The sequence below is a fragment of the Coffea eugenioides genome, chromosome 9, assembly GCF_003713205.1.
Source record: "Coffea eugenioides isolate CCC68of chromosome 9, Ceug_1.0, whole genome shotgun sequence".
NCBI lineage: Eukaryota > Viridiplantae > Streptophyta > Magnoliopsida > Gentianales > Rubiaceae > Coffea > Coffea eugenioides.
In genome coordinates this window covers 4,788,856-4,815,062 of record NC_040043.1, presented here as the reverse complement: position 1 = coordinate 4,815,062, position 26,207 = coordinate 4,788,856, and the positions used below count along the sequence as shown (strand labels likewise).

Below are 26,207 nucleotides of genomic sequence, written 5' to 3'. Positions count from 1 at the left end.
CACACTTCAAAAATTTTTTTAAAAACTTCTACAGTAAGTTACAGTAAAGTTTTAGACAAACACCTAAAAAAACTCACTTGCCAAACGGGACCTATATGTTTCTACATTTCATTCCATGAAATTGCATATAGAAAGAAAGCAAAGAGTGTTTATGGATATTATGAGTCTTTCTACATTCCCGTTCCATTAATTGTATTCAGAAAGAGAAATAATTTAAAGAACCACTAGAACTCGATGAAGGAGAAATATATAAGAAATTTACACGAAAGGATAAACAGTTATCTATACATTCATAAATTTACGCCCTATTATGATATAATTCTTCCTCTCATTTCTCTGCGAAGACATCAGCCTTGTTACATTTAACGTGGCTTTGGCAACTTTGCCATATATGAAAGGGAGAAAAATAGTTTTGGTCCCTAATATTTGATATGTGTACCAAAGTAGTCCCTAGTATTTTGATCAAAACAAATTTGGTCCTTGAAACCTCTAATTTTAAGAAGATTTAAGATAATTGACGGAAATTCGACAATTCCTAATAGTCAAAATCAAATTGCTATCACTTCATAGTTCTGATTTTTCATTTTTAATCCCAAATGTTTTGAGTTTGCACCATAATAATCTCTTAAATTTTAAATAGTGATACTAAGAATTTTAGGATGAAATTAGATTCAATTGAGTTGAAATCGCGTTAGATGTGTACTAGAGATTTTAATAATAAATAATAGAAAGCTACATAAGTTTCTCTTTCCTTTTTGTTTGTTTCTTTACTAGTTTTTCATATGTTTTATTTTACATAGTTGGTCTCAAATTTGGCACAATTTATTGATTATGTGAATAAATAATTGATAATGGATTTTACCTTTTTTTTTTTTTCTCACTTATCTTTTTAATTAAGCATTCAATTGGTTATTCTTTTAAAGTGTAAAACATATATAATATACACAAATTAAGTCGATCATCCAATGCTACAGGGGTGTTTTTGGATAGGAGATTATTTGAAAATTAAGTTTGTTTGGATTGTTTATTATTTGCACAAATTTATTTATTTGCATTATAAACACATTTTCTAACCACCTTTTTATCTCACATACATAACATAAAAAAGTGCTATGGTATATAATTTTTTAAAAAATTATTCCAAATAATATTTTATATACATCATAAACATATTTTTTAATTTATATTATTTTTAATAACTCCAATCGACCTTTTTATTTTTTCAATTAGCTTTTAATACTACAGCATCTTTTATGATTTAATACCACTCAAAGAAGTAGAGGGACAAAAAAAAAAACACAACAAATTTACCAGCCTGCAATAAAAACCCACGGTTGGAGCGCAATTTGGGACTTCCCAGAAATTTTAAAATTCAAACAGATCTAATTAGTCAATGCAGCAGGGAAACAACTCAACCCCATAACATAAAACGTCGCCGTTATCTTCACCCATATAAGCTGAAAATCCCCAATCGACGTCCTCTTCACTCTTCGGTTCTCCCTCCCAAACATACACTCGCATGAGTAATCGTAAAGCTATCGTCATAAACTCTCCTCTCATCTGTCTCTCTCGCCTTTGTTTCTCTTAATTTCAGTTTTCTCAACTTTCTTCTTCTCTGTTTTGGTTAAAATATGGACGAGGAAAAGGAAAACCGCGACGAAGAACAGGCGGAAGATATTGAGGAGGTTTCGGCTTCTTCTGATTCATTCATCGATGATGCCGATGACATGAACGATGACGTTTCACATCCTGAGGCAAGTCTAATGTACTACGTTAAATTGAGTTACTCATCCAATCGAATATCCCCACATTCTATTTAGAAAAATCTTAACTTTTTTTTTTTTTGGAATTTTGCTTAGCAGCAACCCCTGACTGAGCAAGAAATCGAAGACCTTATCAATGAGCTTATAGAAGTTGAGAGCAAGGTATTCAAACTGGCAAGTTGTGTTTTTTTTTTAATCTCACATATATTACATAATAAAAAAAGTTGTGTTTTTTTTCGAATTATTTGTTTTTCAGTTTTTTTTCCATTTTGGCAAGTATTTAGTTTTGGTTTGGAGATTCATAATTGATTATTATTGTTGTTGTTGTTGTTATTATTTTTATTATTTTGAAGGCTGCGGAGGCACAAGAAGCGCTAGAGGAAGAGTCGTTGGCAAAAGTGGAAGCTGAAGTTAGAGAAGAATTGCGGCAAGCTCTTACCGGAGATGAAGTAAAACTATTTCCTTGTGAAATTTGTCTAATTTTGTTATATAAAATATTTCTGTTGCTTCTTTTTTTGGTTGATTTTTGGTTTATTTGTGATTGGGGTAACAGTTGGAGAATGTGGCGGCAGAAGAAATGGAGATTTTTAAGGAAGACTGGGAAAATGTTCTTGATGAGCTTGAGAAGGAGAGTGCTAACTTATTGGTATGTTTCTTTTCATTTAAAAGATGCTGATTTTATTATACCTAGCACTTACCAATCTACTTTACATTATTCTTTGCTTAAAGTCTTTGCAATTAATTTTCACTATCGACATCGATTTCGAACAATAAGAGCTTCCTTACCTAGCTGTTCGCCAACTGAGTATCTTGGAGTGTTAAATGACGTCTAAAGTATTTATTCCACCTCTCATTTAAATGAAGTCACTGGGTAAGCTGTTGGGGTATGCGTTCATAAAGTACCGCGGAAGTTGCTTATTTCTTCACCTTTACGTACATAGGTCTTGATCTTCCTTGTCATTACTTTGCTATGAGGTTTGAGTAAACTGAGAATTGGCTTTCGGTCCTTTGTACAGTCTTTTGGATGGTTTGATTAAATTTATTGTTTAGTTCTTGGCAGTTGAATTCATTTGTAACTAGTATCTTGAACTACAGGAATGAAAAGCTACAAATAGCTCATGAATTTTATGTTCTGGAGAAAGTCTAGTGTCTGAGAATAATATTTTTTCTTTTAAGATTTCCTGCATAATTTATTCTTTCTGCTTATAAGTTCTTCTATGTTATATATTGCTCTGTTATGGGTAATTTACATTATGCATTTTATGTCTAAGTCATTTGAAACTATTATCTCAAACTAGAGGAATGAATGGGATCTGTAATGTTAATAGCGTGAGTCTCATGTTCTAGAGAAAGTCTAGTGTCTCAGCATAATTTTTTTTAAAATACAATTTTCCTGCATAATTTTGTCTCTGCTTATAAGTTCTTCTATGTTAATATTGCTCTGTCACAGGTAATTTACATCACGCATTTTATGTCTAAGTTATAGTTCCAGTTTATACCAAGTTGGATGGTTAATTTATGTATTCAAACTACAGGAACAACTTGATGGTGCTGGTATTGAACTCCCTAGTCTGTATAAATGGATTGAGAGTCAGGTTCCCCTTGGTTGCTGTACTGAAGCATGGAAAACAAGGACTCACTGGGTTGGATCTCAGGGTACCAGCGATGCTAAGGATTCAGTTGCGGCTGCTGAAAAGTATCTCCAAATCCACAGACCTGTAAGAAGGCATGTTTTTCTGCCCTTTGCAAGATATTATTTTTGATGCTGTTTTGAACTCTGATATGTAGATTCCTATACCTTGGACAGACGACATGGTAAAACTTTGGAGGAGGGTGCCAGCGGTTTTCTGGGGAAAAAACTTGCTATTACTGCTGATTCTGAAGTCGCCAGAGATAACATGGACACGGATTGGGACAAATTTGCTGAACTTTGCTCTGACAAGTCAAATTTGGATGGCATATCATTTGGCAGCAAGGAATGGGCTTCTGTTTACTTGGCCAGCACTCCTCAGCAGGCTGCTGAATTGGGCCTTAATTTTCCTGGAGTTGATGAGGTGAGAGTCTGCTGTAGTCTGTTCATATTAATCATCTGTTGTATGATTGCTGCACTTCTTGGCTTAGATTTTAGAAGCCTTTATTAGCATCTTGATGTCCAACTGCAATATTACTGCATTCGTTCTAGTTTCATTTAGTGGCCAAATCTATAGGCTTATACTAGGTGCTAGTGTGCAGGCTACCTCCCTTTTCATTTCAAGACTTGATGCACGGCATGGCGCTAATTATTCTGGCAGATATATTGTCTTTTTCTATAGGCTTATGTGTGTGTTTATATATTGCCTTTTTCTCACTGCATTAATTATTCTGGAATACATTACCATGTTTCTGTGATTTGCTGAGTTGACATTGTCATCATATTTTGAGAGTATCAAAGTGGTAAGCCTGGGTCATTTTTTGCAGAGGAGAGGGTGGGGGTTGATCTTAGGCTTTCTACTGAGACCCCTCCATCTGACCACCCCCCTTGGAGATTTTGAATATCATCAATTTGGAGTTGGCAGCATTTAACATCTCGTGTTGTGTCCATCTAATTTTATTTTTTCTGAATCTTCATCTAAATTCAGGTGGAGGAGATCAGTGACGTTGAGGACAATTCAATTGATCCATTTATTGCAGATGCCATTGCTAATGAAGGAGATTTAAGTCTCACTGAAGAACAAAAGAGAAATTTTAGGAAGGTTTGTGAATGGTATTTTCTTCCACATTCTCCTTTTCTGTTTATTAAGAGTTCGATGTTAATTGCTTTAATCCCAAGGTATCTTCTCCTTCCATGACAGTTTTCTTTATTCTGTGTTTTTGTTTGACCCTGCTATAGAGTTGTAAATTAATCTATTTTTTATTTAGATTACCAATGGAATTAAGTATTCAGTTAGGTTGAATATGAAGATTTTTTAGTATAATGGCTGTGTATTTGTAATAATTCATTAAATAGTCTTGTTAATGGGGACAGGGACCTATGTCTCTAGCCCGTTAGATTTGGTTAAAGTGATGTTCCATGTATGTAACGGCTTCTTTTATCTTTGCAGCACTTACCCTTCTTTATGCCATGTAATAACACTCGGCACATACTTCTGTCACTCTAGCAGAGTACAAAAAAGGGGTGGAGGGTATTCTTTTTCCAGTGCTTGCCCTTGCTCTTATTGTGCCATTCAATCTCTTACACTCTAAATTTGTATCTTGAAAGAAAGTTATGCCACATTAAGTGATGCTTATTGGCTCAGTAGCTGTATTAACTGATAATGATACCTTGGTTACTATACTTATAAGGTTGAAGTTGATCTAGCATTGGATATTCATGTCAGCAGTAACTCTTGAGTTTCCTAACAGAAACATTGGATGTTAAGTTGAGATCTTTACAAGAGGGGATTCAAGATATTTTAGCAAAGGGGATTCAAAAACTCCTAACTGAAATATTGTTTGGTTTACTAGCTACACTTTCCTGCGGTTCATATTCTCTAAATAGGGAAAAAATCTTCCTGGAATGTCTCTCTGTTGTTGCCTTCACCTTGATGAGTCTAATACACTTGGTTTGATGTAATTAGTTAGCTTGTCGTTATATGTATGAAATTGAGGAGGTATTCATGGTACTGATTACGTCAAGGCAGAGAGAATGAAGTTTTAGGAGTGGATGAAGAAAGACAGCAGGACCAGCTTAAGTTAGGAAATAAATGTACACTCACTTTATAGAAAGGTTTGAAGGTGGGTGGTTATGGTGGAATGCAGGTTGATAATGATGGTCAGGATTTAGTGTTCTAAAATTGATGCAGGTAAAATTTGGAAGAAGCCAGTGTGGATAATATATGCTCTTCTGAACTAGTAAATTTGAGTGAGTTATGAGCGTCAGAAAACTACCATCCTTGTGTGGTGATGACAGTGTGGAATTAACTTGTATTGATGCGACTGTGATGGATGTTGGGAAAGGGAATTATGGAAGGTTTGATGGACAAATTTTGCAGCAATAAACCATCAACCTTGGGGGATGTAAAGCAATGAATTGGAATCTATATTACCAAGCCCAGTGATAGTTCTAATGGTCCTTGATTATCTAGTTAATAAGCAAATTTGTAGTAATATTATGGGACAACTGGTGCACCATGAAGCTTTCCTTGTCTTGCCTACTTGATCAAAACCAGAATAATATTCTAAAGTTAATAACTGTTTGTTTATGTTTAAATTCATTCTTTAGGTATCCTAACAAGTTGTATGGGTAGTAGTTTGTCAAATATATCAATGACCATTATTAGTATTTGGGGTATGCAAAATGATCATGGTAATTGGTCAGTTTTCTTTCTATGTTTCTTCATTTCTTGGATTAGGCCTAGAATTCATTATTCTTGATCAATGTGTGGCGCCATTTTTCTGATGCAGAGGTGAGGTGCTTGACAAAACATAAAATTTTGATATGCAAACTGTTCTTCTACAGAATTGCTCTTTGTTCAGGTTTTGCTTACTAGTTGAATTTACAGGTTAAAGATGAAGATGATGCAAAGGTTATCAGGAAGCTTCAGAGTCATTTGAAACGGAAAAGAAACATTAGAAGATGTAAGGAGGTATAGTTTCCAAGCTGTTACTTTTATTTTTGTCTCAGATTTTACTAGCATCTGCTAATGACTGCTAGGCATGGCTTGATTCATGTAATTATGGAGGAAACATTCTTCACGTGCAGCTTCACAACAATACGAAATTAGTGTCATCTACTAAGTGATGCCATAGGCTACATTATGATTATGATAAATCTTATGAAGATGCTCACCTGATTATGATGGGCCGCACCTATTGGGAATATTCGCTGTCTAATAGAGCCTGATTGCTATTGGGCCTTGTTGTAGTTTGCTGTGTAAACTCCCCAGCTAAAACAATTTTATATGGGGATGAATCATGGTGAGGGTGCATACTTCATGTCTGGCGGAGATGAAATCATCAATCATTTCTAACATTTTAATGTATAAAGTTTGAAGTATATAGATATTTTATTTCTAAATGGCAGCAAGTCTCCCTAGTAATTTATGTGAAAATTAATATGTGATTTCTATTCAAGATGGTCAATGTATAAAGAAAAATGCATTTTTCTTTTCCTTTCTTATTTTTAGGATTCGGAGCTAGCTTATTTACTTCAGGTGCATATATTTGCACAAACACTGAACTTTTATATGCGTACGTCTATGTATTTATGGACTCACACTTCATGGATTATTTAAATCAAAACCCATGCACATGCACAACTCTAAATGCAAATGCAGCATTATGTACATCAATGTTGATGCTGTACATATACAATGCCATTCTCATGTCAGGTCAATACCATACTGGGGTCTGATAACTTTTAAATGTACATTTTCTTTTCCTAAGCTTCCATTGAATTGAGGTTGTAAAATATCCTAGAATCTAGATTTATGTGCATGCCTACATGAAAACAGCAAAACTTTTCTTAAACATTTTTGAGATTAATGTAAATTTTTTTGTGTTGCTCAACATAATTACTTGGCATGCTTGGCCTTTTCATTTAACAAATTTTTATTTTTCTGCCCAATTTGAGAAAATCTAGCAGCTTATTATCCTATTTGACTACGTCTCCAACACGGGCCTAAATTTGATTTTTGTAACCAACAGAAAATTTTGACTTGGATAAAGTAACTGATTTTAACAGCCCTAAACAATGACGCTAATGAGAAGTTCAGCTTCATACATACCAGGGTTAATTATGTTGACATGCATGCTATCTTTGCTTTGATTACAATTCTCTTTTCTATTAGTTTATGGGGAAATCTATTAGTAGATTGTTGGTAGCAACCTTTTTGGTAGCATGTTATTGCCTTTGAATGAACAGAAGGGGAAACTAATTGAGAATGTGACATGATTGATTTAGGTGGAGTTTTAAAGGATTAATACCTAATAAACTTCCCTTTCCTTCTTTCCCAGAGGTTAAATTGATAATCAGTTCAATTGTCTTGCTTGAGGGATAGTAATCACTCAAAGGGGATGTGCACAGTTTTACTTCATTGAACTTACAAAAAAATGTCGTCCAAGGGTCCAATATAATTATTTTGATGATACATAAACTGTCATTTCACAGTCGTTGGGAAATCATCGCCTACACATGTGGTTTCTTCTGTTAGTGGTCTATACATGCATTTAAGAAGCAGACCTATTTTTAAAAGTTGTACGAAATGATTTTCTGTGTCCTTGTGATGTTTCCTTTAACAGAAACTCCCATTGCATACTGCTTAATAGTCTCATTTACCGAAATAGTTTTTTTTGACACTGTTTTTCTCTTTAGTTTGTGTACATGAGCGAAAGATTGTGTATATGGTATTGAAATCTTTCGTGTAGCTTAGTCATTGGAATGAGTCTGTGGTAGATGCTTCAGACTTAAGCTCTTTCTCTTATTCACTCTTATCCTTCTTCAAGGGGGAATCTTGTAACAACCAAGCTAGTAAGAAGTGTATTTGTTATGTTGTTCAATACTGTGGTTTTTAGACATACAATAGTTTGAGTTTTTGATGCATTGTCATCAGTTTTTGCTGTAGCAGAGTTTTTAGATTATATTTTGGGATATTTTCAGAAAATATTTTGAGATATTTAAGAGTAGAAGAGTTTCTAGAATATATTTTGAGATATTTTTTAAAATTTTAAAAAAATTTAAACTAATTTTTAGATTACCTTTTAGAGTACTGTTTAAAAATTTTTATTGTATTTGAAAAACTAGTTTTTGAAAAACACTCCCATCCATTAAGTTTCTGCGGGATAATCAGTCCCCTTTTTCAGTTTCTACCTGTAGTCGGCCTGATGTGTATGACCAGGACTTAATGGATTTTTGACGTGCTGATTTGTTCCTTTTTTTACCAGGAGGTTCTAGGGAAAGAAGTTTCCGCAGAAAATGGAAGTTTAGGTAGTCCAGTTCCTTCAAATCTGTGCTCTATCCATTCTTTGAAGAAAAGTTCTCTTGAGAATGGCTATTCCCCTGATGGTAATCATGACGATGCCTTTCAAATGCATGAATCATCAAGCAATGTGGGTGTTGAGAACCTAAAATCTAATGCGGATTCAGGGATGGATGCTCAGTTGGGTCCATGTGTTTTAGTAAACTCTCAGGACTTGAACTGTTCAGATGACTGTGATGGATTAGGTAGTCATAATCCTAACATGGATGGATCTCCTCCTCCAAGATGCTATGCAAGCAGGATGGTGGATATATGTGACTTGAAAAACAATGGAGATAAGATGACTTCCTCTAATTTCCCTCTTGAGAGAGAGAACAAACATTTTCGATGCACAGCTTGTGATAAAGTTTCTTGGGAAGCACACTTACATCCTCTTTTGAAAGTATCTATATGTTTGGACTGCAAAAACTTAATGGAATCAAAGATACAGGAGGTATTGTCGTTTGCTATTATTGCATTAAGTTTGGGGCATTTGGTAATGTTTGTGTACTCTGTTTTTATGGTTTTGTTTATGAAAATTGTTTGTGTTTAACCAAAAAAGGAAATGTTTATAAAAATGGGGCTTTGTTTTAAACACCAAAAATGTTGTTTTGTTTTATTGTAAAAGCATGTTAAATCGACATTGGTAAGTCAAGATTGTTCTTTATTTATTCTCACCCTCAATCAACCAACATCCCCTGCTTCACCTTATCCTGCCTTCCCTAACCCAGACCGCATATGTAGCCCACCATAATCCCAATCCCACCCTCATCCCTGCCCTAGCTCTGATGCTCACCCCTATTCAATCTTCACCTTCACGCCAAACCCACCACATGGAGCCAGAACTCGTTCCCCAACCCCACATTTAATCCATGATCTCTGCCCTCTCACCCAACCTTAAACTTCATTCCTTCCCCTTCTTTCATCAAAACCCCAGTGCACTAGAACCGCCACTCCTGCCGCACTGCAACCCCCTCGCACATCTCTGTCACAACCTACCACTGCTCATCACTATCCCACCCTTTTTGTAGGGTTCACCACCAAGTCTCTTCTACTCCACACCCCTCCACACACCAGAAGTTGTTGTCCAACCAAATTAATTGCATTTATGTTTTGTTTTCCTTTGAAAAGTAGAACAAGTATTTTGCTTTGTTTATGGCAAAAAAGAAATTGAAAATCTTGAACCATACTAGACGGTCTCTTCCTTATTCATTTTGCTATGTTTTTCGCCATTTATAATGCAATTTAGAGAAGCTGAATATAGTATTTATATAAAACTTCGATGATACAAAAAAGATGCTTGTCTATCACATTTCAGTTGATGTTGCTTGACCATTTTGATCAAACAGACTTTTCCTGAAACCATTTATAAGCTTGGTCTATTAGGATTAAGGAAAACAAAATCTTGAAGAATGAGGAAAGCCAATAAAATGCTATCTAACTGAACTTCAGAGTGCCTAGCTTCCATGTTACGTGGACTCTTCTCTACCCTAAATATGCATGTCCAACATGATATCACACCAGTTTTGTCATGGGATCTATGTTGGACACTTCATTGGAAGTTTCTGAGACTCCAAGTTAATGAACACAAGAAAAAAAAGAGAAAGAGGGTGAAGGGTGCAAATTTTATATAGTGTTTGAATCCACTGTTTTCATTCTAATTGTTATGTCTTTCTTCTTTCCTTCTCTATATGTTTTTTTTCCTATTAAACACAGGTACATACACGTTTCTTTTAAACATGAGCCAGAAGATAATTTAAGTTGGTTCCATGTTACAAATGAGGATATGGGATATATCCGTTTACCTGTGTCTGTGTCTTTGACGGCGTTGCTGTATCCTAGTTTTAGAAAATTAAAGAATCTGACACCTAGGTATTATAATGGTTATCGTTTCATCTCTTCTGTTTATTCTCAAATTGTTGCTGTATCCAAGTTTAAGAAAATTAAAGAATCTGACACATAGGTTTTGTAATGGTTATCAGCTGTCAGTGGCAGCTCAGCTTGCTGAATCAGTCCTATTATAACGCCATCTATCTGGGTGAATGGAGAAATAAACAAGCAAAATGGAAAGAGGAAAAGAACAAGAAAAGGAAACTAAACAAACGTATTTAGAGGTGCATTTAGTTCTTTGACTCATCGTTAGTTTTAATGTAAATGGGCTTGTTCCCAGTTTCTTAGACTCATTGTAATTTTATATTACATACTGAGGTCATCCTGGTTGGGCTTGTCTTTTGCCTTTTGCTCGTTTTAACATCAGCAAGAGTTTCGTCTTGAGAAGCTGCCTGTAGGCGCCTTTGGGTACACCTTTAGGCTTTTGAAAACTTCTGAAGCAAAAGTACATTTTAATCAATTATTACTTGTGTTTAATTGTCTTGAATAAAGTTGAAACAATTAACAATAGGCTTAGTGTATGGTTTGCCTTAATCTGAACTGTAGGCGGATAAAAGCCACTCCCTCTGTCCCATTGTTAATGTCCTGATTCACCTTTTTTGTTGTCCCAAAATTAGCGTCATGCTACAGTATTTTCATTCGTTCCCTCCTTACCCTCGTAGTGAATGTGTTAAAAAGTCCAAAGAAATTTAGTAGGACCCACTATTTATTATCCATTTGGAGAAGCTAGAGGAGTGTGTGACAACTCTCACTTTATAAGGCCAATGATGGCATGGCGCATGTCTTTAACATACGAAGGGATGCATTTGGTTGAGATGGGACCAGCAAAATCATTACATGAAAAACACAAATTTCAGCTGACTGTTGTGCTTGTAACGGGGTAAATTTGGAAGCAAAGGCCTGGTTGTCAATAATGCTCACTTTATAAGGCCAATGATGGCGCATGTCTTTAACATATGAAGGGATGCATTTGGTTGAGATGGTACCAGCAAAATCAGTACATGAAAAACACAAATTTCAGCTGACTATTGTGCTTGTAACGGGGTAAATTTGGAAGCAAAGGCCTGGTTGTCAATAATGCTATCGCTGTACGTAAAAGTTGCGCTCCCAATAAACGTCCTTAAAATTGGGATGGTGGGAGTGCATAAATTCTTAAAAACATGAGGTATAAAAGTGTTGGATCACTTAACCACAAGGGGGCAATTGATGACTTATCTTCATATATTCTTTTCCAAACTTTTAGTTTCAAACTTTTAGCCAATAATCCAATGCTTTTAGTTTCAAGTTTGAATTGTTTTGTGGAATTTGATGAATACGTAGGGTTTGGTTCTGTGTTGTTATTTTTGATAATTTGAGTAAATGTTTTGCCTAAACTGGTGTCCAAAGTTCCCCATCTTTTGTGTGGTATTAATTAATTGCCTTTATTACTACCCCTCACAGTTAGTGCACTTGTTTTGTATCAAGAGATGAGGAACACTGCACCTAGATGCAATGTGTGGTATTATACATTGAATATTGGCTTTGACAGGATCTTGACTGCTCTGAGTGCTATTGCGGATGGTGTGGCCAAAACAGTGACTTAAAAAGTTGTAGATCGTGCAAAAATTTTTTCTGTGCTGGCTGTATAAAACGGAACCTTGGCGAAAAGATTTTGTTACAAGTCCAGAAGACCGGTTGGCAGTGTTGCTGTTGCATTCCAAGTATGCTGCAGGATTTGACCTCACAATCGGAAAAGGTTGTTGAATCTGATGGTCTGACGGATTCTAGTTCAGACACTGATTCAGATGATTCTGATGCCAATATTGACATAGTTATTGGGTATGTTTCATATCTCATTATGCTTGATTAATTAAATGCTTTTCAATCTTCCTCTAATTGTTTAGCTGATTATTAGGAGTAATGTCATTTTAGAAAGAAAGCAAGGGCACAAAAGCTAGTGATATTATGAGGTGCAAGAACCAATGAATAAACTTATGATGAAAAGGATATATTTTTAGGATTGAATGTTGTGTATGAATTTTTCTCCTTTTTTATGGCACCACAAGTGGTTTTGATAATCGGATAGATAAGTTTCTTTTTCCTGTGGAAAGTTTTGGGTATTTTTTTCGTTATATATGGTTCAAGCTATACCATATACATTTTATTGCTCTCGTAATCATGATGCATGCTAATCCTAGTGGAATTAGAAGATGCTTTACTTTTGGCTATGGAATTTGTTTTTGAAGTTGTAAAATGTTGGCAACTTTTGGTGTGTCTAAAGTGTTATTGTCCTCCTGTTAAATCAGCACTAAGAGAAGACAACAAAAGAAGATTCGGAGAATTCTTGATGATGCTGAGTTGGGAGAAGAGACTAAAAGGAAAATTGCAATTGAAAAGGTAATTGCCAAGAACAGATTGATACTATAATTTTCCTTTGCCTTTTGTGCATATAAAAAAATGATAGTGGTATAATTCTTCATTGTTTCTGAAATTTATAGGAACGCCAAGAGCGCCTTAAGTCATTGGGGGCACAAATCTCGAAGAGATCTTCCATATTAAAATCTACAAGCTGTAGTTGGAACTCACCAGAGCGCAGGACAGTTGAAGTGTTAGATGATCCTTTAAGGGGCTACATAGTTAATAATGTAAGAGATGAAGGTGAGGATCCCATATGGATTCCTCCCAGCATCTCAGTAAAATTGAAACCGCACCAGGTTGAACTCTTGTTACGTGCATTTACACATTCCTTTTTGTATATGAAGTTCCTTCTTTTACTTTTGCCTTATTTTCACATCTGGATGCTATATGTTGAAATGTTTCTTAATTAGGCAAATGCTTTTTCGCCATCGAAAAATTAATTTTTTTTTTGTCTCTCGAGCAATGTGTTAGTGTCCTAATAGGACTGTCATTTGCCACTTGTGTATTATTTCACATTTTGTTATGGATATCCTACTGCTGGCCTTTCTTGGTAGTTCTGTGAATGTTTGAGTTTCAGTTGTTTTCTGTCTTTGCTTTAATTTTTTGAGTGCTTGCATTAAGTTTTTGTCATCTTTTGCTGAATTTTGTTCATGTTTAGTATTTCTTTTATAATCTTACTCATCTTTAATGCCTGTGGCTTCAAAAGATCATGAACACCCTTTCTTCAAAGAATATATACATCTTTTCTTACTTTCCTTGTACTGTCTCAACCTTTAATCAAGAAGTTTATATCCACGTGGTTGCTTCTTTCATCATTATATTATTTGTATCTTTTCTTTTTTGGAAGATGGTATTATAATTTGCGAATTTTTGGTTTTGTTTCTCTCTGCAGCTTGAGGGAGTTCGTTTTATGTGGGAGAACATCATTCAATCAGTAAAAAAAGTAAAATCAGGTGATAAGGGCCTTGGTTGCATACTAGCTCATACCATGGGTTTAGGCAAAACTTTCCAGGTAGGAAATTTTATATCTTTTTGCAGCTATCATGGATTAGCATTGATTAACTGTCTAATTTAGACATCTGGAATAGGTTTTTGTGCATTATAAAGCACAGAAAGGTTCTATGGACTCATGGTTGCTGGTGGATATATATAGAAACTATTGGGAAGGGTTGGTTACAGTATGCTTTCAATTCTAAAATGGTGGGATGTCTTTTGAGCTGGTTTAATTGTGTGTTATGACTTGAAATGGATATACTTGACTAATGTCTATAATGATGATTGAAAACAGCGGTACTCTTGTTTTAAGTTAACTAACAAGATGGTAATCATGAAATGATATTGAACCTGAACCTTACATGCATTTTAGTATATCATACGTAGCATTAGAAGAATTGGGAATTGACTGCTGGGACTAACCCAAAGCAAACCCATGATAGGAATATTTAAATCTTTTTAAATGTTTTGTCATTAAAGTGATTTCTTGCCCCCTGCCCCAGTATTTGCCTGTGCACATAATTGTTTCTTCTTCTAAAACAGCAAAAGTATGGCAGACTAAGTACTGTTTCATAAAATTTTGAGTATATAGACCCGCCAGAACCGGCAATTGATATTTAATGACAATACATAAGCTGAAAGTGATTTGGTATCAGCTCAGTTTTCACTAGATGAATAACTTGGTTAATGAAATACTTGTCTTTGGTCTGAAGATTTTATCTGCAGATGAAAACATTACAAGGACCAATTAAATTCAGGAAGCTTGGCAAATGATATGTCACATGGCCTTTTGCCTTTCCTTAGTATTCATGACCAATATTTCTGGCTTTTCTTGATGGGAATTCATACAGGGTGATTTTCCTGATTAGTGCATTTGATTCTGCAGGTTATTGCTTTCTTATATGCTGCAATGCGAAGTGTGGATTTGGGTTTGAGATGTGTGCTCATTGTGACACCTGTTAGTGTCCTGCATAATTGGCGGATTGAGTTTAACAAATGGCAACCATCTGAAGTGAAGCCTCTCCGAATCTACATGCTGGAAGATGTTCCAAGGTTTGTCTTCTTCAATTCACCATCTAGTTTGATACCCTATACTCGAATAATTGTTGTATTTGTTAACTACCTTGTTCTTGCGCCCATGACTTGTTTTAGTTCCTGAAATGAGCATTTTTAGTTTTTGCTTATGTTTTTTATGACAATTTTATTGCACAAATTTTAGTTCCTGTCTGCTCAGACGATGTACTTTCTTGGATGGCTGACTTATTTTCTTTTTCATGTGCAAGTGGTAATAACTGTTTGTTGGGCTGCGTCTCATTGTCATTGACCTTATTGTTCCTATACAAGGTCTAATATGAGCCCCAAATTATTGGCAAGGGCTTCTTGCTGCTGGGACATTCTCATCTTATGATTTTTGGCTGTGAGAGAATGGTTCATAATCCATCTTTGCTTTGTTAGTGTCATTTATGAGTCACAGATTTGTATTGGTTGATTTGATCTCCCATTTGTCCTGGCTGATATTGTTGACACCTTGTTCGTTAGATGATTGTGGTTGAAAGTTCAAACAGGACCTGTTTTCAAGCTAGGATTACAATTACCTAATAGGACTTGCAAATGATGGTCTGCAGTCACGGATGTTATCATCCACCTGATTGCTTTTTCCTATTGCTTAGGATTGTCAGGCCTTGTATGATGTAAATAGATTGCCTCTTTCTACTTGTGTTGCTTTTTCCAATTGAGATCTTTGGGAAACAAAATCTGATGTCCTTGTCTTTAAACAGCTGTACAGGGATGTTACTCCTTGTAGAGGGAGTTAGCATGTTGAGTATCCTTTACTTGGTTAAGATATGGTTATAGAGCCTGTAATAATGCAGTTAGGGGTGCAGAACTTGTTTGAGTTTGATGGATGCCAACTTTTGTTTTAGTCAATCTGATTTATATCATACCCTTTGTTCAGTATGAAATGATTCTTTATCTTTTAGCAGTCTATAATGTGTACGAATTTGCTGAACTATTTTGTTTTAATTCAATAAACAATTTACAAGGGAACGAAGAGCTGAGTTGCTTGCTAAATGGAGACGAAAAGGTGGTGTCTTCTTGATTGGCTACTCTGCTTTTAGAAATTTGTCTCTTGGGAAGCATATCAAAGATCGACATATAGCAAGGGATATTTGTTGTGCCCTCCAGGTGATTACTACTGTTTTCTATTTGAATTTGTCTTGCTACTTGTAATTAATTGAAGAAATATATGTTCACTTCAATTTCACCATTCTGGAAAAGGTGGTACTGCAGATGCTTGTTGTGGACGAGTTGTAAAAATTATCTAATCTTGTTTTTAGGGTAGTACCTAACCTTTGGAAGTTTGTTGTGTTATTTTATCATGGAGTGACTTCATGTTATAAAGCTTTCTTCTCTTGTTGACTTGCAGTCGGACTCATTAGCAGAATCTTAAAATCTCTGTAGTACAGGGGTACAGGAAGGGCTAGTTTTATCCTGGCTTACCTTATTAGCTAGGAACGTCTTTGTGTATTGATACATTAATCTTGTAGATCATGGCACAGAAACTTTACCACTGTGTCAAAGTTCACCTTTAATGTTGAAGGATTCTAATCATGCAAACTACAGTAGATAGGATCAATTGAAAGGACATGGTATGGTAATTCTTCACTACCTAATTATTTGTCCCCTTCATTTCATGAAAGTCCACTATGAAAACTTAAACCAGATAGAAGTTTTCGTGCTGGTTACTTTGGAATGATGTATATCTATTATCCATTCTGACCATGGTGATATGCATTTGATGTATTTGATGCTCTATCGTGATAAGACTAGAGTTTTGCATCAGGATGGACCGGATATACTTGTTTGTGATGAGGCTCACATGATCAAGAACACCAGGGCTGATGTGACTCAAGCCTTGAAGCTAGTCAAATGCCAAAGAAGGATTGCATTGACTGGATCACCTCTTCAGAACAATTTAATGGAGTACTACTGTGTAAGGCCTTTGGACGTAGCTTGTTGTCATAACAGTCCAATTCCCTTGCTGCTTTTCTGATTGTGTAAAGTTTTATCTTGTTCAGATGGTTAATTTTGTAAGAGAAGGATTTCTTGGTAGCAGCCATGAGTTCAGAAATCGGCAAGACTTCTTAACAGATTTTTCCAGACTGATTTTTTCGTTAGTGTTACTTTTGCTAGGTTTTCATTCTCCTTACTTTTTGCAGCTTCCAAAATCCCATAGAAAATGGCCAACATACCAATTCTACAGCTGAAGATGTGAAGATTATGAATCAAAGATCTCATATTCTGTATAAACAACTAAAGGGATTTGTTCAGAGAATGGACATGAATGTCGTTAAAGATGATTTACCCCCCAAAACTGTTTTCGTAATAGCTGTGAAGCTTTCTTCTTTACAGAAAAAGTTGTACAAAAGATTTCTTGATGTGCATGGTTTCACAAAAGACAAGGTTCTTGGTGAAAAGATGAGGAAACGATGCTTTTTTGTCGGGTACCAGGCCTTGGCTCAGGTACATCACCGGTTTGCTTGTATTGGTGTTGTCATCCATACTTGCATGCTTAGGCAGACTATTTGTTGTACACAACTAGTTTGCACGTGAAACTTGTGTAAGTCTGTAGTTTCCCTGATGTTTTCTCTTGCTATAGTTAAGAAAACGAAAAGTAACTGCATATTGTTTTAACCCTGAATGATGGGCTGGTCCTGGTAAGGATGATCAGATTGGTGAGAATTCCAGTATATATATTTTTTGTCAATATAAACTTAAAGCATTAAGCGGATAGCTTATTTGCTCTCATAGTGTTTAGGATGTTACCTCTCTTTTTTGTTCTCATGGTCATCTGGTTTTTTGATCTAAGAATTCCTGGATTGGGAAAATGCTTAGAATCAGCACGGTATTTGGTTTCATGGTTTGCAAGGTTAGGGAAGCATTCATTTTAAGGAATAATGGGTCGTTTAGGAGTATGAGCACCAGAATGGTTAATGCTAGAATCTGGTTTTCCTATACATGTCCTTTTGCTAGAGTGGGTTCAGTATTCATTTCAGTTGCTTGAGAGGTGTGGATCAGGTAACCTGTCACAAGAACATCCCTTTGGTTGTGGGCTGTGCAGGGTTGCAGAGTATGAAGCAACTCTCACCAAAAGGGTATGTGAAGCCTTGTGATTGCTCTCTGATCCTGTAGAATCAGAGCATGTCCTACGTAAAATACATGGAGCTTAGTGGAAGGATCCAGATTCCCTGATGAGCTGGTAGGGAGTGGTGATTTGCAATTATAAGCTGTACAGGAATACTCTTTAGAGAGCACCCTAAATTTGAGTCCTATATTGCTGTTGCTTTTCAAGATTTATAGGAGAAATTTATGGTTAATGTTTTCATAACTGGGTTCGAGATTGCTTTTAGATAAAGATGAGTGAATTTGAGTAGCTCTAGCGTTTGGATCTACTTTATTGTGGTAATATAGTTTGGACTTCTTGTGGTTGGTGGTGTTGTTTCCCTGATGACTTGGATATGCTTGTTGTCATTGCCTGTGTTGTTTCCGTGGTCACTTGAATAAACGTCCATGTTTTCTGTTTGCCAATTTTAAAATTATTGAAACATGGAACAGTCACTACACAGATTTTTTTTTAGGCCTTGCGGAGGACAAAGTTCTTGTACTCAACTCCTTGGAAGAATGTCTTGGGAAATTTTATCCTTGTAGGGCCCTTATAGTTGTGCATCAAATGCTTTACGAAAGTGTCCTCTCATGGAAACTTCTCTGTGTTTGGATGAATATTATGAAACAGTTTAACTTTAAATCCTGGGTGTTTTTCATTAAAAGATGGTACAAACTCTTTTTGGCTAATGCAACAAAGTCTAAGAATTTGAATGTAATGGTAGCATGTTTATTGTACCACATCTTAGAACAAAAGCTTTGGAAGTGGTTACAGGTGGCTAGATGTTATTTCTGAGGTACTCTGGCTGAAATCATTTGCACTACACAAATGTGTGAATACTTGCAGCCAGAGGGGAAAACATGAAGTTATTTGCACTAGAAAATATTCTGGTTGTTTGGTGCAATGCAAACTGCTACAAAGTATTACTTCCAAGGGGATGTATCGTGGGTTTTTTCTTTACCCTTTTTCCCTGCCTTCTGAAATTAAGCAAGGCTTTCTTTAACTCTTAATCTGGATGGTGCCTCGCACACCACACACACTTTCTTTTTCTTTAGTTTGTTAAAAAAGCAAAATTTTCAAATGAAAGGTATTTGTGCTGTTTGATTATCTTTTGTAATGACAGTCCTTCTAAGTGAAAACAAATAATTTTCTTGATTATGAATCATTTCCAATAGACAAATAAAGTAGCTACTTCATTTTATCACTGGAATTGTAATCTTTTATGCAAGCGTTTAACTGATTTTTTGGGTGATTGGCTGTGGTTTTAATGGACTGGTTTTCACTTTAAGATTATCATTGCAAGTTAGCATTCCTCTGTTTTGGTTTAGAGAAACAAACTTAGTTGCATTGACTTGATGTTTCTTCTTGACTTTTGTATACCCATGTACTGGACCAAACCTTACAGATATGGAACCATCCTGGAGTTTTGCAATTAATGAAAGAAGACAAAGACACTGTTAGACATGAGGATGTTGTTGAGAATTTTGGAGGCGATGAAAGCTCATCTGATGAGAACGTAGATTATAATTTGATTGCTGGAGGTACACTTTATTTAGTTGTGGCTGATCCAACTTTGGTACTTGTTGCAATTTTTTGGTTCTTATTGATTGCCTTATTTGTAAATGATTTTTTTATATTGACAAGCATGGCAATCAATTTTAAAAAATCCTATCTTTATACATAAGAGTGGTTCCACTACACGGACATGATTTTTTTGACATTTAGGTCTCAGGCCCTTATACCTGGCAGATATGTCTATTTTTTCAAGTCCAGATTGTTAGGGGGACTAAGAATGAGGATTTTGTTCTCTAGATATCTATGATGTGAATAGTTACAAGATCATTAAATAGTTGATCCATAACTTTCTGGTTGGGGCAGGTAGAACTTCTATCAACTAATTGATGATACCCTTGATATAAGTTGCAAAAAAGCCATAAAGATGGGATTTTGATATGTAAACTCATTCTGGATGGTAGAGGATTAGATTTCTTTGACTTGAAATTAGTACCTGCTGTGTGTTTTTTTACTTATTTATTACCAGGAGAGCATAATTTGCTGGAGATATTTCAAATGAAGCCAGAAGTTCCTTGTTACAAATTATATCCTGTTGTCATTTCTTTTCATTTAATGATAGAAAGATGTGTTATCAAGATCAAAGTGGGGCTATGTGTTAATTGTGTATTACTGGATGAATTAATTCATTCATTAGGATGTAATAGTTGTATACAATAAAGTTCTGGTAGAGGTTTGAAAGTGAAAATCAAAGCTCTTACTTTGGGATTTGAACAGTCAAAAATGAGACCCCCTGGTAGTGGCAGTGCCTATGCCTAATTGATATCGGTATTGTTGAACTATATCAATGGATCATATTATCAGAATTTTTTTAATCTTGTTTCACTCACTATCACCACCACTGTTGGCTTTGTTCCAGTACTAGCTTTAAAACTCCTATAACTAACTATTCTGTCTAAAGTTAGAGGCTGTATGGTATTTCAATTGGGTTGCTGTTTAGTACTGCATGCATTAAGAGTCAACTGTTGTCGGCGAAGTAATTTATGTTGAATTAAATACTGAACTTAGTTGAAGTGAAGGAAGAACAATGTCCTGAATAGTTTTTGAGATAGTGTTTGTTGCAGGCAAGCAAACAGACTATGTTGAACACATTGAATATATCTCTTTCCAATTAGAGGAAGCTCTGGTTTTTTTATTGTGTTATCACTGTGCATTACTTTCAGCAGACATATATAAATTGTTAACCCTTCTTGTTCTAGTTATCTGTTTGTCATAAATCAGCATTATCCATTTGCTTTTACATATGCTTGGGTTTAATTGTGTATTTTTGGTTGCAAAGTGCATTAGAATTTGTACAAAGATTGAACTTCAGAAATTTTACACCCAACTGTAGATGACTTGTGAGCTGCCACTTGATGGAAGTTTCGTTTGCATCCATTCACCTTTATTAACCCTAGATTTTACAAACATTTGGCTGTCTCCCCTTAGTGCAGATCCCGTGTGCTTTTTCTGTATTTATTGTATAGGATTGTCACTGATTCTATCTTTCCCTTATATTAAACTTTGATGTCATGATAATGTTTAAATTTTTTTTCAGAAAAGCTTGGCAGAAATGATAATGGCTATCTTCATCAGGTTTTTACCATCCTACTTCGAATTCAACTTTTGGCTTGCCGTTTCATTTTTTGTTTCTTCTCTGTTTTTACATTTGACTCAGTGTTTCGTCCGTTCAAATGTTAACCAGGATTGGTGGAGAGATCTCCTTCAGGAGAATACCTATAAGGAGGTTGACTATGGTGGGAAAATGGTCCTGCTACTTGATGTTCTGACGTTGTGCTCTAATATGGGAGACAAGGCATTGGTGTTTAGTCAGAGCTTGTCAACTTTGGATCTAATTGAGTTTTATCTTTCAAAATTACCTCGTCCAGGGAAACTTGGGAAATGTTGGAAACGAGGAAAAGACTGGTACAGGTATGTCCACACTGTCTCAACAAATTGATGCATAAGCATATTAATTAATGTGGATTTGCAGTTTCTTCTCATATTATGATCACCTTAGTTCTTCTAAAATCATTTTCTCTTTCCACCCTAGATGCTGCTGTTATTGAGAATTGGGAAGCTTTTGACTTGATGTTGCGCAAATATCTTGTTGACGTTTCCTTTGAGTGTCCAGGATTAGAGTGTTGCAAATTTCCCTTATGAAATTGGACGTGTATGCTGTTCTTTGGCTCCTCGAACCTCTACTGTTTTTCTATTGACATTTATGATCTTGACATGTATACTAGCAAGAATGCAGAAAACATTAAGCCTTTGAGGGGTAATGAGGAGCACTTTAGTGCAGTTGTAACGCTTCATGAGACTTTTGACATTTAGTGTAGTTACTTCCGTAGAGCTGCTGACAAAAATGTCCTTATATTATTGAACTGTGGTTTACTCACCCCTAAGTTGCGGTGGTTTTGGTGCTGCTTGTTGAGACGATTCTCTATATTGGGTGCCACAACTGGGGATTTTGAGGCCTGTTTAAAGATGCTTGCTTTCTAGAAAAGCCAATATAGTACTTCATACAGTAGTATTCATTAGTAGATTTCTTAAGCATAACACGAGGTCATCACCTTTAGTTCTGCTGCTATTTTGTCACTTGCTTTTCTCAATTTTCTCGAATGAAGATGTCCCTGCTGGTTTATTCTTTTTACTTGTGGATGGGTTCTTTTGTTACCATCATGTTTGTGATTTTTCAATTGGAAAAGTTAATGGTTTTGTTCAAAACGTGAAAAAGAATCAGCACTAGAGAGTGGAGTAGATAATTAAGGCTATCTCACTGGCTTTCGCAGCTCCTAACTCATTTGGGCCATAGAGTTTGGTACTCCCTTTAATGATGATCTTCTAGTTGGGTCGAGTTTTTACATCACTCAAATGTGATTACCCCCTTGTTAAAGTTCCTTAACTATTATTGACTTCGATAGAAAAGAGTGGTCTGCTTTATGAGATCATTGGGTCATTACAGGCTAGATGGAAGAACAGCGGGCTCTGAAAGGCAGAAACTGGTGGAGAGGTTTAATGAGCCGACGAACAGAAGGGTTAAGTGCACTTTGATATCAACTAGAGCTGGATCGTTGGGTATCAATCTTCATGCTGCTAATCGTGTAATTATAGTTGATGGCTCATGGAATCCAACCTATGATCTTCAGGCTATATTTCGGGTTTGGAGGTGTGTTTTGGGTTTTGAGCAGGTATGAATGTTGAGCAAGATATGAGATGATAAAATTTTAATTTTAACATAGTATTACCTATTGTTGCAGGTATGGGCAGACGAAGCCAGTCTTTGCTTATCGATTGCTGGGTCATGGAACAATGGAGGAGAAAATCTACAAGCGTCAGGTAATATTTGATCAAAGTCCTATTTCATGTTCTCTTTAACTTGCGTGTGACCAAAACAAGCAAGGACGATGTTAACAGGTGACCAAGGAAGGACTTGCTGCAAGGGTGGTTGACCGGCAGCAAGTACATAGAACTATATCAAAGGAAGAAATGTTGCATCTTTTTGACTTTGGTGATGATGAAAATCCTGATCCGCTGCATGAGTCAGGACAAGAGAAAATAGATGCAGCTGATTTTCATGTAAGCAGTAATATTGGAGCAGTTTTAAAGCAGAAAGTCCCTTTAACTTCTGGAGGCACATCCTCAGATAAATTGATGCAGAGCTTGATTGCCAGGCATCAACCAAGGTAGGCTTTGTTAACATGCTCAAGATATTTTTTGGGTGTGAAGTTAATGAGAGCTTACATTCTGACTTCTATCATGTGCAAATCTCTAACCTGCACCATTGCTTTTGTTTGTGTTTAATTAGAAGTGTGGGAATGTTGGTTTCTTGTGTATATGCATGGGAATGAAGTTAAGCAATTTTGCTTTTCCTGCTTGCACCTTCCTGCATAAAATTTTCAGAATTTGTAAGATTCTGTAGAAAAAGATTGAGATAATAAATAGGTGTTTTAACTACCAATAAATACCTTTTTTTTTCCTTGAAGATATTAGGATCAAGAAAAGCAGACAATGAATTGTAATTTTCATTTCCGGGAGGTTTTGCCTCTATATAAAAGAAGTTAATATGTCTGTCTTCTAGTTTATCATTCAATAGTGGCATGAGAATTTGTCAAAGGTGATTGGCAAGGCATTGTCAGTGTGTGGTTATTGCAAGTTTTGTGTCAAACTACAGTCGGATCACGACACCCTATATGGAGTTTCACTCTTCCGGACGAGTGAGTGAGATGTGTTTATTTGCTATGGCTACCTGACATCTGGTGCTTTTGCTATCATGATGATAGAGCTTTTCGTAGTGCTTTAGGTGGTTAGCCAGTAACAGTATCTTTCTCGCTATGCCTACCTGACATTTGGTGCTTTTGCTATCTTGATGATAGAGCTTTTCGTAGTGCTTTAGGTAGTTTGCCAGTAACAGTATCTTTCTCATAATCCCAGAAAGTCTTAATGCTATGTGTTTACATTACATATTCTCAGCCCTTCTTTATCAAGGCTCTAGAATGATTCAAAGACGTAATACACAGAAATCTATTTCCTGCCTGGCGTGATCAAATGTCAAGAAATTAGCCAGCTTCAACTTGCAACACTTATCTCAACCTAGTTAAAAGTAGATGACTAATTAGTTGATCAATATTGTGAAAATCAAATGTCTTTTGGTGACAGTGTTGACATTATTTAATGACTAAATCTTATATACACTGATAGTGTATACACTATCATCGTTAGATTCATGACATGTGTGCAAAAGTTGAATTTCAAATTCAAATTTTGCATAGTTGTCATTCATCCAATACTAACAGTATATACATTGTCAGTGTATGAAAGATTAATTCTTATTTAATACCTTAGATATTTCTTCAATCTACTTCAACCCTGGCAGGTATAAAAAGCAAATAAATATTAAGGTATCAAACTTGGAAATTACAAAGTTTGGGCAAATATCTGACATTCTGTGTGCACTTTTTGTTCTCGATTCACTCCTGACATTCTGCAAGCCATGTCTGCCTTGAGAGTCTTTCCCGCTTCCATTTCTGTTGGTCCTAACCTATGTTGTTTTCTTTTTACCTTTGGTGTGAGCTTGTTTGTAAATGGTAGTTGGTAAGTATCTTTAGACTTTTAGATTGTCTATTTTCCTACTGTTTATGGAAAGACAGTAGTGTTTCTTCAAACGACTAGAATATTTATGGACTTGTTTCTGATTAGTTGGGAGGCTTTCTTCTTGTATCCTTCAATGACTGATCTAGGTCTCCAATTGTTTTCGTTTCGAGTGTCTATGAGATTATTTCATGAGAACTTAATACTGCATTATCTTAGGTAGGTTACAAGTTCACTACCAATATGGAAAACAATTTTGTTTTTGTGACGATCAGTTGCTTGTGTCCACCAAGAGATTAATAGTCGAGCTTGTGCTGCATTTCTTTTTGGACCTTCAGCTTGTATGGTAAACTTGGCTGTATGTCTAATGCAGTCTTATGCATATTCACTAATAAAGTTGTGCTACACATATAGATGGATTGCACATTATCATGAACATGAAACTCTCTTGCAAGAGAATGAAGAGGAAAAGCTGTCAAAAGAGGAACAAGAGATGGCTTGGGAAGTATACAGGAGAACTTTTGAATGGGAGGAAGTGCAACGAGTTTCACCTGATGCATCTACATTTGATCAGCAGGAGAAGAATAACAAATTTGCACATGAGCAGCAGACAATACCTCTCGAGGAAACTTCATTTGATGAAAAACCAGCTCGCAGAAACACAGTTCCCCCTGCTCCTGAAATCAATCTTGAATCCACAACTTCACGCGCAAGAAACCGGATGATTACGAGAAAATGTACAAATCTCTCCCATCTGCTGACACTTCGAAGTCAGGGCACAAAAATGGGTTGCAGCACTGTCTGTGGAGAATGTGCACGGGAAATTAATTGGGAGGAGCTCAGCAAGACATCAGAAAAGTGATGCCGAACACCTCATTTTTGTTACTTGTTACTATTATATGGCATTTACTTATTTCAGATTTTCTGTGAAGGCCTAGGTGCACCGGAATTTATAGAGTATATCTGTCTCTGAAGGTAGTGGTTGTAAATCAATTCTTGTAGGTTTTCGCCCACGTGAAATTAAGGTTGTAAACGACATTATCTTCAATTCCAAAGAAACTTGATAGGCATAGAGCATTATTGATCTCACATTCTCAAGTGAAATTTGTTGCTCAGAGCAGGTTCTGTGTATTCATGAAAAATGGAACTGCCTGATGATATAATCATCAAGATGTTTCTAAACTCTGCTGCTTTCAGAACTCTCTCTCTCTCTCTCTCACACGCACACCCCACGATGAAAGGTTGGAATTTGAACATAAAGGAAGAATATAAAGGGAAGAAAGAAAGGAAAAATGAAAAAAACTGAAAATCACTCAAATTTAGTACGAGAAAATCAGCAAATTCAACCTATACTCGCACCAAATCGCAGTTGAAAAGAAGAAAGCC

General features: G+C 35.9%; 1 protein-coding gene across 1 annotated transcript; it reads left to right on the top strand.

Annotated features, from left to right (window-relative positions):
- The first annotated feature begins 1,510 nt into the window (after positions 1–1,510).
- Positions 1,511–25,984, top strand: LOC113783603 (protein CHROMATIN REMODELING 20). The gene is made up of 25 exons (XM_027329786.1): positions 1,511–1,754; positions 1,863–1,925; positions 2,117–2,212; positions 2,317–2,409; positions 3,299–3,489; positions 3,571–3,817; positions 4,382–4,495; positions 6,284–6,367; positions 8,664–9,191; positions 12,156–12,445; positions 12,913–13,003; positions 13,105–13,320; positions 13,917–14,036; positions 14,904–15,070; positions 16,060–16,201; positions 16,860–17,009; positions 17,095–17,150; positions 17,236–17,539; positions 19,585–19,720; positions 21,289–21,326; positions 21,436–21,662; positions 22,696–22,899; positions 22,991–23,069; positions 23,148–23,416; positions 25,236–25,984. The coding sequence occupies exons 1-25, from the start codon at positions 1,632–1,634 to the stop codon at positions 25,681–25,683; spliced, it is 4,476 nt and encodes a 1,491-aa protein (XP_027185587.1). The 5' UTR covers positions 1,511–1,631; the 3' UTR covers positions 25,684–25,984.
- The last annotated feature ends 223 nt before the right edge of the window (positions 25,985–26,207 follow it).

Coding starts and splice junctions, on each gene's coding strand:
- LOC113783603 (XM_027329786.1), top strand. CDS start 1,632: ATGGACGAGGAAAAGGAAAACCGCGACGAAGAACAGGCGGAAGATATT. Junction 6,368..8,663: donor ACATTAGAAGATGTAAGGAG/GTATAGTTTCCA, acceptor TTTTTTTACCAG/GAGGTTCTAGGGAAAGAAGT. Junction 17,151..17,235: donor AGCCATGAGTTCAGAAATCG/GCAAGACTTCTT, acceptor TACTTTTTGCAG/CTTCCAAAATCCCATAGAAA.